The sequence below is a fragment of the Orcinus orca genome, chromosome 3, assembly GCF_937001465.1.
Source record: "Orcinus orca chromosome 3, mOrcOrc1.1, whole genome shotgun sequence".
Taxonomy (NCBI): domain Eukaryota; kingdom Metazoa; phylum Chordata; class Mammalia; order Artiodactyla; family Delphinidae; genus Orcinus; species Orcinus orca.
Window position 1 is genome coordinate 26,410,554 of NC_064561.1, and position 12,928 is coordinate 26,423,481.

General features: G+C 45.6%; 1 protein-coding gene across 1 annotated transcript; it reads right to left on the minus strand.

Moving 5' to 3' along the window:
• Positions 1-3,846: 3,846 nt before the first annotated feature.
• Positions 3,847-12,226, minus strand: RPL26L1 (ribosomal protein L26 like 1). Its single transcript, XM_004272006.4, has 4 exons — positions 12,120-12,226; positions 11,614-11,790; positions 4,907-5,047; positions 3,847-4,160 (listed from the first exon to the last, which is right to left on the minus strand). The coding sequence occupies exons 1-4, from the start codon at positions 12,207-12,209 to the stop codon at positions 4,032-4,034; spliced, it is 537 nt and encodes a 178-aa protein (XP_004272054.2). The 5' UTR covers positions 12,210-12,226; the 3' UTR covers positions 3,847-4,031.
• Positions 12,227-12,928: the final 702 nt, after the last annotated feature.

The following is a 12,928-nucleotide window of genomic DNA, read 5'->3' on the forward strand; positions in this document are numbered from 1 at the left end:
CCCCTGCATTGGCAGGCGGATTCTTAACCACTGTGCCACCAGGGAAGCCCGTTTTGTACCTTTTTATGTTGTACTATATATATAAGTATTACTTCTTAAAAAAAAAACCAAATTAATTTAAAAGAACAATGAACAAAGACCCAAGCCATTACCAGATTGGAACTGCTCAAAGTCTGTAGCATCAGCAGAGTATGAAGGACTCTTGGTTAGTACAGTTCTGCCCAGTTCCCAGAAGATTTGGTTACTTGTTTGCCTACCCAACTCACATGGAAACCTCTGTAGCTGAACATCTCAACCCAAGTGCACTATGAAAGCAGACATTCAGAATCAGTTATGTGAAGTTTAAAAGTTTGGAGTCTTCCCAAAATAGCACAAGGGGACTCACTCAAGTAAATGGACATCTGCAAATTTGATGAAAAGGTCAGTAGGAAACTGCTTAATTCAAACTCATTCCAGGAAACATGCTAAAACCCCCCAGGCCAAAACCTTGATAAGCAGGCCCACCCAGCTGGCATTCTGCAGTCTCCATTTCCTGCAGCAGCCCAAACATGATATTGCTGCCTTTAAACACTCCGGCTTTGTTCAAGAACCAGCATTTATCCAAACTCCCTGGAGAAAAACTTTCCCCTCTGCTCCTTCAGACAAACGTACTGCCAATCTCCTCAGGAAGACAATAGCTAACATTTGCTGAGTTCTCTGTGTTTTACAAGCAGTATCTCAAGTAGTAAGTCTGACAACTCTGTGAAGTAGGTACTCTTGTCTTCCTTTCTTTCCCTTTCTTTCTTTCTTTTTTCTTTCCTCTTTCTCCTTCCTTCTTTCTTCTTAATAAATTTGTTTACTTATTTTTGGCTGCGTTGGGTCTTCGTTGCTGCACACCGTCTTTCTTTAGTTGCGGCAAGCGGGGGCTACTCTTCATTGCAGTGCACAGACTTCTCATTGCAGTGGCTTCTCTTGCTGCGGAGCACAGGCTCTAGGAACGCAGGCTTCAGTAGTTGTGGCACACGGGCTCAGTTGCGCCACAGCATGTGGGATCTTCCCAGACCAGGGCTCAAACCCATGTCCCCTACGTTGGCAGGCAGATTCTTAACCACTGCGCCACCAGTGGAAGTCCCAGAGGTAGGTACTCTTCATCTCCATTTTATAAATGACAAACCTGAGGCCCAGAGAGGTTTGGCCATTTGCCCAGGGTCACACAGCTAGAAGCCGACTGAGCTGGGATTAGAGCTCTCAGTTGATGTGAAATTCCCACTCTTGATCATGCACTATTATTCACATGGCTGATGATAAAAAGCCTGGTGTGACTTGGGGAGATTACAGCTCTCAAAGCTCTTATCTATCACTTGTATTGAACAAAGTTGCTGAAAAGAAACCAAATCTAACTCTTAGGAAATACAATTTAAGTTTCACGGTGAGCGTAATGGCTGGAGCCTAGGGCCCAGACCAGGCATCAGAAGATGTCATCCTACTACAAATATGATCTAGTTTGAAATCTGACTTTTATGCAAATTTGGGGCCCTGAAACATGTATTGTTCGAGAATGAAGACAAAACCTCAAATTAGAAAAATAAACCACAGCCCTTGCTGGTTGACCTACTTGTTATGCTCCCTAGACATACGGTTCAGTGTGCTAACATAGCCACCATGTTTTGGGCACCTGCTCTATTTTATCTGCTGTGTGTATGTATACATCCTAATCCACAATTTCCCAAATTTACCTAGTCGTAAGCATCATACAAGGGCCATGTGAAAAATACAGATGCACACAAGACCTGAAGAGTTCTCTCTTCAGACGTACTGTATCACAGAATCTCCAGGCAAGAGGTGGAGACTATTTTAGCAACCACCCACGTGACTCCTAAAATCAGGGGGATCTGGTGGACTGCTACTTTAATTTTCAGCCTTGAAGATCAGCGTTTCCAGCTTCTTACATAGACTAGAGAAACAGAGGGTCATAAAAACGGCTGTCTGAAGACCACAGCAGGACTTGAATCGAGATCCGTCTGGCTACGGAGCCAGTATCATTCCGCCTACTCTTAAATCAATGCCACAGTCAGAGCATGCATACTGAGTTCTGTGGTTTGTGATCTTAGCAATCTTTTGTGAAAAATCATTCCTTCTTTGAGTGCAAAGTGAATGTCAGAATTTGAAATAGAAGTTAATTGAACAATAGCAGTGATATTAGAATTTATACACTCCCACTATCAAAGTGTGCTCAGAAATAGCCCATTTGGGGCTTCCCTGGTGGCGCAGTGGTTGAGAATCTGCCTGCTAATGCAGGGGACACGGGTTCGAGCCCTGGTCTGGGAAGAGCCCACATGCCATGGAGCAACTGTGCCCGTGAGCCACAACTACTGAGCCTGCGCGTCTGGAGCCTGTGCTCCGCAACAAGAGAGGCCGCGATAGTGAGAGGCCCGCGCACCGTGATGAAGAGTGGCTCCCGCTTGCCACAACTAGAGAAAGCCCTTGCACAGAAACGAAGACCCAACACAGCCAGAAAAATAAATAAATAAACAAATGTGGGGTTTTAAAAAAAAAAAAAAAAAGAATTTAAAAAAAAAGAAAAAGAAATAGCCCATTTGATCATGGCATTTTATTTCTGCATTTAACATGAGACAGGAAGGCAATGAAGGTATTACCATCTTTTTACTCCGAGAAAATGGAAGCTCAGAGATGAGCTGTTTGCTCAAAGGCCTTTGACTGTCCAGTGGTAGAGCTGGGATTGGAGCTTGACCACTGGAGACAATGCTTTTCCCACTAAGCACTAATGCTTTTACTGCTACAGACACGTAAATTCTTCTCTGTTCCATATAAATGTGTAGGCTCTTGTCAGACTCCAGTAAAGGGCTGACTTAAGAGCAGGAGGAACACCAGAGGCAGATGGCTGTGGGAGGTGAATGTCCTTTGATGCACCGAGGCCTGGGTTCAAATCCCAGCTCTATCTCTTAGGCTCTCTGGGATTTGGACAATTAACCTCAACTCATTTTCTTCACCAGTCAAAATGGGAAATAACTGATTCAATCAACATTTATTAAGAAACACCAGAGTGTCAGATAAACCCTGTGTTACTAGAGAGCCATAAAAGGCTGTTTAATGCATTAATCAATAGGTTATTTATCCCAGGGGCAAGGGAGGATTCTAGATGTGGCTCTGAAGCTAATCGTAAAGAATGACTAGAAGTTAGACCTGGAGTCTAAAACTCAGATGCCACTGGGGGTAGACAACAGGGTACCCTGGCTCCACACAACCAATGCTGTGCAGGATCAGGGCCTCATGCAGCTAGATGAAGCACAAGATCTGGATTTCTCTGTGATCTCATAAGTTTTAAATGTTGGAAATTAATTTTAAATTATGAAAACAACAGAAGGACAAGCAAAATCTATTTGTAAACCAACTCTTGCCTGTAGACTGTCAGTTTTCTGAGTTAGCCCCGGGAAAGAGGAGGGCATTTCAGTCACATGGAAATAGCACTAGCAAGGTCAAGACTTGGGCAGGGCAGCTGGGTCCGCGAGCTGCATGCCCTTGGGTTTGGTTGGGGTGTGAGGGAGAGGAAGCTGGCCAGAGAGCAGACTGGCAGGCCTGAGTGTGAGTGCTGAGCAACACTGCCCTCTGTGTGTGCCAGTTCACAGCCGGACCTACACTGAGTGGGACAACCTCTGCGTCAGGGACCAGAGCCCTGTCCTGTCTGCCCCATCGGCGTGAGGGTCCAGGCAGGAGGAGGGCTGTCTTAACCTCACTGCTGCTATATCGTGCTGCCCTGTAGATTAAGCATGTGAAAGACTGGCAGTGGGGAACTGAAAGTAAGATGGATTTTATCTAAAAGGTAATAAATATATTTTGGAACAAGAAAACGTGTCCAATTTTTATTCATAAAATTATTAATCGAAACAGCAAAAGTAGATATACAGAGCCACATATCAATAACGAAACAGGAAGGAAATGAAATGTTCCAGAGACACCTGGAAAAGTTTCAAAGAAATACACACCAGGCAAAAGAATCTACAGATAAACCGTGGTTGCGCAAAAGGTTATATTCATTCCTGCATTTTCTCAATAAGTTCTTCCTTATATTTGCCTTTCTCTTTTCCAACTTGTCGAGATTTGGCTTTGCGTTCAAGAATTTTTTTCCGATCTTTGTCCAGTTTTAGCCTGGTGATAACCACCTGTTAGCATGAGAGAACAAACAGATATTGAATATATATATATTTTTTTTAAGGAAAAAGGACTTATAACCAGCAGATCTTCCCTCGACAACAGTAGCTTGGGTTCCTTCTTCTGCTACCCAATGCCCAGCTCCTAACTCTTGAGGATCTAGAAGACCATTTAGATAATTTAGTGGTACGAAGTGTTGTTTAGCTTGTGAAACATTATACTACCCACATGGATGGTTTGCCTATCCACGTCGGCAGTATAATTTGCCCTTGGCTGGCAAAATGCGTTGTTTTAAAAATACCTGCATTCCCACCAGCTGCTGGGCAATACAGAGATCATAAAGATGAGTGAGACCCAACCATTCTGCCCTTAAGGATCTGAAACTCTGGAGGAGAGACCCTACAATATAACGTATAAAATGGGAGGTTAAAGGAGGAACAGCATATTCCACCAGGTGGGTGTGAGGGCCGAAGGAAGAGGTGTTCTCTCTTCTCCCTCTGGACACTCTCTAGTGGGAAAGTGATGCCTGGAACACTCTTGCTACCAGCTTGCAGACGGGGCCTTCACCAAGGATGACAAAACAGACAGGGAAAGGAACTGGATCCCTCGTGATATCACTAAGCCAGTGAACCAACCAAGCCTTCCTCCCAAGGAAGTCCTTACCATGGCCGCCTGTGCAGAAAGTACCAACAGCCAACAACTCTAGTAGGAATGCTATGCTATACGCCCACTACCACTGCACAGTCCCAGGCCATACCTTGCTTGGGTGAATGCCCACGTGGACAGTTGTGCCATTAGCCTTCTCACGCTGCACCCGCTCGATGTAGATGACATATTTCTTTCTGTACACCTGGACTACCTTGCCAATTTGCTGACCTTTGTAGTGTCCTCGAACCACCTGAGAGAAAATACAAAAGAGAATTCTCCCCATTTCTAATGCTTGAACATCATAGTGAGGAAACTAATTATCAGGAACACACAGGCTAAAAATAGAACTTTTTGTATTCAGTCAAATTTTGAATTTTGATTCAATCAAAATCAGCTGGGTTTTTTTTTTTTTTTTGGTATAAATCTGCTTTGTATTATTCTAAGTCAGGTGGAAATTCTTTGCCTGTATTTTTTTCTTCTCTTACCTGAACAAAACATTCCTTGAACTAAGATGGTCATCACATGACTAGTCCTGAGAGTAAAAAAATATAATCGCTGTACATCTAAAACTAATACATGTTAGGGACTTCCCTGGTGGTCCAGTGGTTAAGAATCCACCTGCCAGTGCAGGGGACATGGGTTCGATTCCTGGTCTAGGAAGATCCCACATGCCGTGGAGCAACTAAGCCTGTGCACCATAACTACTAAGCCCACATGCCACAACTACTGAACTCCCTGCGCTCTAGGGCCCGTGTGCCACAACTACTGAAGCCCATGCGTCTAGAGCCCATGCTCCACAACAAGAGAAGCCACCACAATGAGAAGCCCGTGCACTGCAACGAAGAGTAGCCCCCGCTCGCCGCAACTAGAGAAAGCCCGCACACAGCTACGAAGATCCAGCGCAGCCAAAAATAAATATTAAAAATAAATAAATAAATAAAACTAATACGTCTTATACATCAATTATAGCTCAATTTTTTTACAAAAAGTAAAATAAAAAAAATATATAATCACTCTCAAGATCTAAACAGAGAATGGTTAAAGAAATTATACTTAGTAACTGAATCACTTTGCTGTACACCAGAAACTAACACAACATTGTAAATCAACTATACTTCAATTTAAAAAAAAATTATATTGAGATTCTCAGGCAACCATCTAAAACCCCATGTTTTCAAAAAACAATTTATGACCAAGGAAAATGCTCAAGATATGACCTTTAGAGAAAAAAGAATACAAGGCTATATATATAGTCTGAATCTTACGTGTATATGCTTCATATATGTATATGGCATGTAACATGAGATGAAGATATATCCAAATGTCAATAATGGTTGCCATTAGGAAGGAAGGAGAATTACTGATGACTATTTTTTAATTTATGTTCTTCTAAATTTCAAGATTTCTACAATTAATACAAATATTTTATAGTCAGAAAAAAAACGTTAAATTAAAATCTTGTGGGCTACTTCTGCAACTAAAAATCAGCTCATGCTCCAATTCTATTCAAAAACTAACTAGATTATGGTTTCCCTAAAAATGTAGCCATATAAGCACAGAGGAAATACCACATGTAAAGAATTGGCGAATCTCAATACTCCTAAAATGTCTACCTACATTGTTCAGCTTACTCACCACGGTGATTTTCAGGTTGAAAAGACAACAGCCATGCATGCCTCACTGAAGATCCACCACAGTCTACGTGACCAGAGACCCTCACATGGAAAAAGTAGGTGAAAAAGCCCCTATTAAGTATCATCCTGATTGAAGAAAGGTGTTAATAAAAGGAGTCAAAGGGACACCCGTGATAAAGAGCAGTGGACAAACGCTAGACCCAGCGAGGAGGGAGACAGGATAAGACTCAATCGACTGTGGAAAGGTGAGGGAGAAGAGGCGAGGATGACATCCAGAGTCTGGCTGGGCAACTGGATGGATGGATGTGCCTTTCCCGGAGGCATGGAACATGAAAATTCCATACAGAGCAGGAAGGCCAACTGGGCTGGTGACAAAGACCTGCGAGTCATCCAAAGAGATGGCAACTCAAAGCTTGATTTTACTTAGGGAGCTGGTGGTACGGGAATGTAGAAATCTAAGAAAAGCCAACATTTTGGAAGAGCTTACGAAAGAGACTGAAGTGGCCAGGAAGAATGGCAAACCAGGAAGTGTGGTGTTAGAGTAGCCAAGACAAGAAGGTCAAATGCCCTAGGATGGTCAACTGCTAGAAGGATAAAGTAACAGATGACAACAAGCTGGTCACTGGTGATCATGGCTACAGTGCTTTCGGTGGAGCAGTGGGATGGAAGCCGTTACGATAAGGCAATGAGTTCACCAGAGGTGAGAAGACGAAGGTGAAAAAAGACTGACCCAAGGAGCTTGGATCTGAAGAGGATGAGAGAGAGGACACATGTTCAACGTGGATGTGAAGTTAAGGGATAATTTTCTGTTTTTAAAGAGGGGGAAACATGAATATGTTTAAATGCTGATGAGAAGGAACAAGTATGGAGGAAGAGGTAAAGGAAACTGTAGAGAAAGGGGATAATGGATAGAAGGATCTCAAGAGGGCAGAAGAGAGTGGTGGATGTCACATGCAGTGGCAGCAGGATAGCTTACACAGAAGCAGAGATTTCTCTTTCACTGTAACAGGAGAGAATGAAGATGGGAGGGGTGCAACTGCAGGTAAGGCAGAGGGTGTGGAGCCGGATGTTGTGCAAGATCCTGGACAATAGTTCGAATTTCCTCTGTAAAGCAGGAGGCATAGTCAACTGCTCAGAGAGAGAGGTAGGTGAGACTTAGAAGATCCCAAGAGAGAAAAGGCAGTTTTAACAAACCTAATTGGGACGATTTTATTCTCCTGCTCAGAGAAGTGCTTACCCAGTATGGCCTTTGGAGTTAAGAGACCTGGATTCCTGGCTCAGACACTCATTTTCTATATTATTCTTTATTACTTTACCTGAGTTTCATTTTCTTCATATCTAAAAAGGAAACCATTCATAACCCCACAGGCATTAAAAAAACGGCAGCTCCTTCTCCCCTGCCCTCCTTCTCCTTTTTTTTTTTACACATTTAAAAAAAATTTATTTATTTAATTTATTTATTTTTGGCTGTGTTGGGTCTTCGTTGCTGCGCACCATCTTTCTCTAGTTGTGGCGAGCGGGAGCTACTCTTCGTTGCGGTGCACAGGCTTCCCATTGCAGTGGCCTCTCTTGTTTCGGAGCACGGGCTCTAGGCGCATGGGCTTCAGTAGTTGTGACACGTGGGCTCAGTAGTTGTGGCTTGCAGGCTCTAGAGCGCAGGCTCAGTAGTTGTGGTACATGGGCTTAGTTGCTCCGCGGCATGTGGGATCTTCCCGGACCAGGGCTCGAACCCATGTCCCCTGTGTTGGCAGGTGGATTCTTAACCACTGTACCACCTGGGAAGCCCCTGCCCTCCTTTTCTTTATCTCATCTTCCAATTCCAACCCGTCAACAGTTTTCATCCATTCAATAAATATTGATTGTGCCCCTGTTGTGTGCCAGGCTCTGCACTGAGGTCAGGTAACAAAAAAGAAGAGTTCTCTGGCCTCACGGAGCTTAGTCTGATGGGTAGTAGGCAGCTGAGAGGTAAACATGCAAATATATAATCCTAACTGGAACAGGGCACATGGGAAGATACTGAGATGATAAAAAATGGTCTACGTCATATTAGGGTGACGCTACATGGTTTTACATCTGCCAAAACTCACCTGTGCATTTCACTGTATGTAAATTATGCCTCAGTTTTTTTAAAAAATGATCTCAAATTGTGTTCATTGCTATGAAAAAAGAATAAAGGATGCTATACTAAAATACTGAGCAAAGTATCTGGGAAGGCTTTTCTGAGGAACTGACATTAATATAAGACCTGCAAAAGGAGGAGTTAGCCAGGTAAAGGGGAGAAGAGCACTCCATGCAGAGGGAGCATTCTGGACAAAGACGCAGAGAGAGAAAAGATTTAGGTGCATTTAAGGACCTGAAAAGACCAATGTGTTTGAAGTACAGAGCATGTGGGGGATAATAAGATGAGATGAGGTCAGAGAATTAGACCTGGACTGGCTCACGCAGGGCCTGTCAGAGATTTCGATTTTACCGTCAGCACATCAAGCACCACTGATAGGTTTTAAGCAGGATCTGATTTGCAAACAATGCCACTCTGTGGAGAATGGACTACAGTAACAGTGGAAGCTACAGATGCTTTGAACTAAAATGGAAATACAAAGAAGTGGTCAGATTCAAGAGGTATTTTGGAGGTAAAATCAACAAGACTTAGTGATCGATCAGAAGAGAGGGGTTAGGGAAAGTTAATAATAATTTAAAGGTTTATGATATACCTAAGTGGGGAGATAGAAGTGTCACTTACTGAGGTGTGAAAGATGGGACGAGAATCAGATTTTAGAGGCAGTGGGAATATCAGGATCTCATGCATAAAAAGCTTGAGATGTCTGTGAGATATCCCAATACAGATGTTCAGCAGGCAGTTAGATCTACAGCTCTGTGGTCAGAAAAGTAGTTTGGACTGGGATGTAAAAGAGGAAGGTGTTAGCACAGAGCAGACATTTAAAACTTTAGGAATAAATATTACCATCTAGGTAGACCATGTAGGCCAGCCAGTGGAAGACCAGGTGCAGGCCCTGTGACAAACTCCAGCATTTAGGGAGCAGGCAGAGGAGAAACAGCCAGCAAAGGAGTCTGGGAAGTTGCAAGTAAATTGTGAGCCTGAAGTGTCACAGAAGCTAAAAAGAGAAGCTGTTTCAAGAAGTAAGGTGGAGCAACCTATGCCAAATGCTGCTGAAAAAGTCAAGGACAGGGCTTCCCTGGTGGCGCAGTGGTTAAGAATCCGCCTGCCAATGCAGGGGACACGGGTTCGAGCCCTGGTCCGGGAAGATCCCACATGCTGCAGAGCAACTAAGCCCGTGCGCCACAACTGCTGAGCCTGCACTCTAGGGCCCGTGAGCCACAACTACTGAGCTCGCGTGCTACAACTACTGAAGCCCACGCACCGAGAGCCCGTGCTCCACAAGAGAAGCCACGGCAATGAGAAGCCCGTGCACCACAATGAAGAGTAGCCCCCGCTCGCTGCAACTAGAGAAAGCCCACGCGCAGCAACAAAGACTCAACGCAGCCAGAAAAAAAACAAAAGTCAAGGACAGTGAGACCAAGATGTGACCACTGAATTTAGTCATAAAGAGGTTGGTGGGGACTTCCCTGGTGGCACAGTGGTTAAGAATCTGCCTGCCAGTTCAGGGGACACGGGTTCAAGCCCTGGTCCGGGACGATCCCACATGCTGTGGAACAACTAAGTCCATGCGCCACAACTACTGAGCCTGCACTCTACACCCCGCGAGCCGCAACTAGTGAGCCCATGTGCCACAACTACTGAATCCCACGTGCCTAGAGCCCATGCCCCACAACAAGAGAAGCCCGTGCACCGCAAGAAAGAGAAAGCCCCATGCAGCAACAAAGACCCAATGCAGCAATAAGTAAATACATACATACATAAATAAATAAATAAGAGGTTATTGGTGATCTCAGCCAAGAGCAGTTTCTATAAAGTAAAGAATCCAGATTTTCCAGGTCTCTTGCAAAACTGAAGAATCTGACAACAACTGAACGTAACTGAAGAGTCTTCATTTCCCTAGCGCAGCAATGGGCTGAGGGTATATGACTATCTCCCTTAAAAGAGCCCACTTCCTTTAATTTGCCTAACTAGACCCTAGAGGCATTTGCAATCCCCCCCATTCTAGAACATGCCTGATGGGAAGGATCCAGGAGAGAAGAGGTTGAACCATACTTCTGAATTATTTTTTTCTATGCTATTCCTGTTACAATCTCAGCCTAACTTGTCCCCTGCTTCCAGTCTTCTCCTCCTCAAAGCTTCAGAGTCCCAGTGCCTTAGGTGATCCACCAAATCCCTTACTTCATTCTCTAAAACAATGGTTCTCAACTGGGGGAGGGTGGCAGGGGTGGATTTTGCTCCCCAGAGACACTGGGCAATACCTGGAAATATTTCTGCTTGTCATAACTGTGAGGAGGTGCTACTGGCATCTAGTGGGGAGAGACCAGGGATGCTGCTAAACATCCTACAGTGCACAGGAGAGCTCAGCACAACGAAGAATTATCCAGCCCAAGAAGTCAATAGTGCTGAGGTTTTAAGAGGGGCCTGTAGGTCCTGTGCACTGTTAGTGTTCTAGGGAACACTGCCTGGTAAGTGCTCAATAAATATTCCCTCAAGGAATGAACATAGCCCCTGTCTATTTTACTCACCCTCACTTCCCCTCTCTACCACACATCCTAATCCTAAGCTCCAGTCACAGAGAACAGAGGGCTTATACTTTCTCACATGGGCTGTACTCTCACAATTTCAGGCCTCTGACTTGCTGCTGCTTCTCCATTCTCCCTGCCAAGTCCAGCACCATCAAATGCCCAGCTTCCACTAAACTCAATGATAACAAGACCCTACTCTTATTGCAAAACATTCCCCTGCAAAGTCTGGTTCAAACAGCCACCCTGGGTAATGCCTGGCAAACTAGCAGCCTCCGCAGACAAAATAAGAAAACAAGAGTTTTGCTTGGTTGGTACAGTATATTTCTCAAATTATTATTATTAAAGAATTGAGTTGGAATGCTCTAAATTAGGGTGGACAGGCGCTCTCTGGTGACTCTGAGCCCCATCTCCGGTCTAACACATCTGCAGGGTCACATGACCTGCCAGTCCTCCACGTCCAAGCACACTCGACTTTCTCAGGCAAAGGCGACGCCCGAGCGCCACGCAGCTGGGTAACTAGAGCCCAGAGGACACATACCTGGACCTCGTCGTCCTTGCGGATGGGCATGGAGCGAACGTTGTATTTCTGCCGCAGCTCCTTGGAGAGTGGAGACGACATGATCTTCCTGCGCACGTGGGAGGGGGCATTGAAGTGACGTTTGCGGTTTTTGCTGCGGTCCGAGGTCACGAAGGGGTTGAATTTCATGGTGACGGTCTGCAAAGAAAGGCAAGGGAGAGAGAGAAGGGACGCTCAGTGGGGTACCGGGGCATTCTCTGCATCCGGGACACTTCTCCCATCCCTGCGCAAGGGCTCTAGGGAGGTGGCCTCGGAAGAAGGCGACTGAAGGAAAACGAAGGATGTGAGGGGTCTGGGTGTTACACAGAGGAAAGCGTGCGTGGGGAGCACATGCTTGACTAAACGGATCTGGGCCGAAGGTGGCACTGGGACCTTGAGGCTAACTGAGGGAGGAGGGCTCGGACTGCACGGTTGGGGGTCACGCAGAGCCACCTCCAGGGAGGCAGGCAGCCCCTGCACTCACCTACCTGGCGACCGCAGGTTTCAGACCCTGGGCGCGCAAGGCCGGAAGTGAGGCTTCCTTGCCGCGCAAGCGCAGAAAGAAAGCAATGCTCCATTCCTATTGAAACGAAACTGAATAGCGCCCCCTCCGGCATGGGGTGGGATCGCAGTGCCTCGTTTTCGGGGGCCACGGGAGCGCTAGGCGGCTCCGGGAGTCATGCCTGGAACCCGGTGACTTCGTGCCGCTGTGGAGAAGGGGCACTTTTGTAGGGCCTGCAATAAAGGCTTGTTGATGTTCTTTTAATAGGTACATTATCAGTAGTCTCTCTCCTACCCCAAACTCTTTGCCCCTGTTACCCTCCGCAGAGGTCGTCTAGGCGTATGGTAGGGGTGGTTTAACATCATGATTTAACATTGCTGTAAATGCAATCGGCTAACTTGCTTCTTCAAAATCACCGAGGAGCTTGTTCAAAATGCAGATTTTTGTGTTCCACCACAGCCCTGCAAAATCAGACAGGGTTAGGTCGGGGTCTGGGGCTCTGAATTTAGAGCAAGCACTTCTCCTCACCAAAGATTTTGAGGCGCACGCATGTTTGAGCGTCATTACAAACCAACCACTTGGCTTTGCAAAACTTCACCCCAGAGCTTCCCTGGTGGCGCAGTGGTTGAGAGTCTGTCTGCCGATGTAGGGTACACGGGTTCGTGCCCCGGTCCAGGAAGATCCCACATGCCGCGGAGTGGCTGGGCCCGTGAGCCATGGCCGCTGAGCCTGCGTGTCCGGAGCCTGTGCTCCGCAACGGGAGAGGCCACAACAGTGAGAGGCCTGCGTACCAAA

Coding starts and splice junctions, on each gene's coding strand:
- RPL26L1 (XM_004272006.4), bottom strand. CDS start 12,209: ATGGAGCATTGCTTTCTTTCTGCGCTTGCGCGGCAAGGAAGCCTCACT. Junction 5,048..11,613: donor GCAAGGACGACGAGGTCCAG/GTATGTGTCCTC, acceptor ATTTTCTCTCAG/GTGGTTCGAGGACACTACAA. Junction 4,161..4,906: donor TGGGCATTCACCCAAGCAAG/GTATGGCCTGGG, acceptor TCATGCTAACAG/GTGGTTATCACCAGGCTAAA.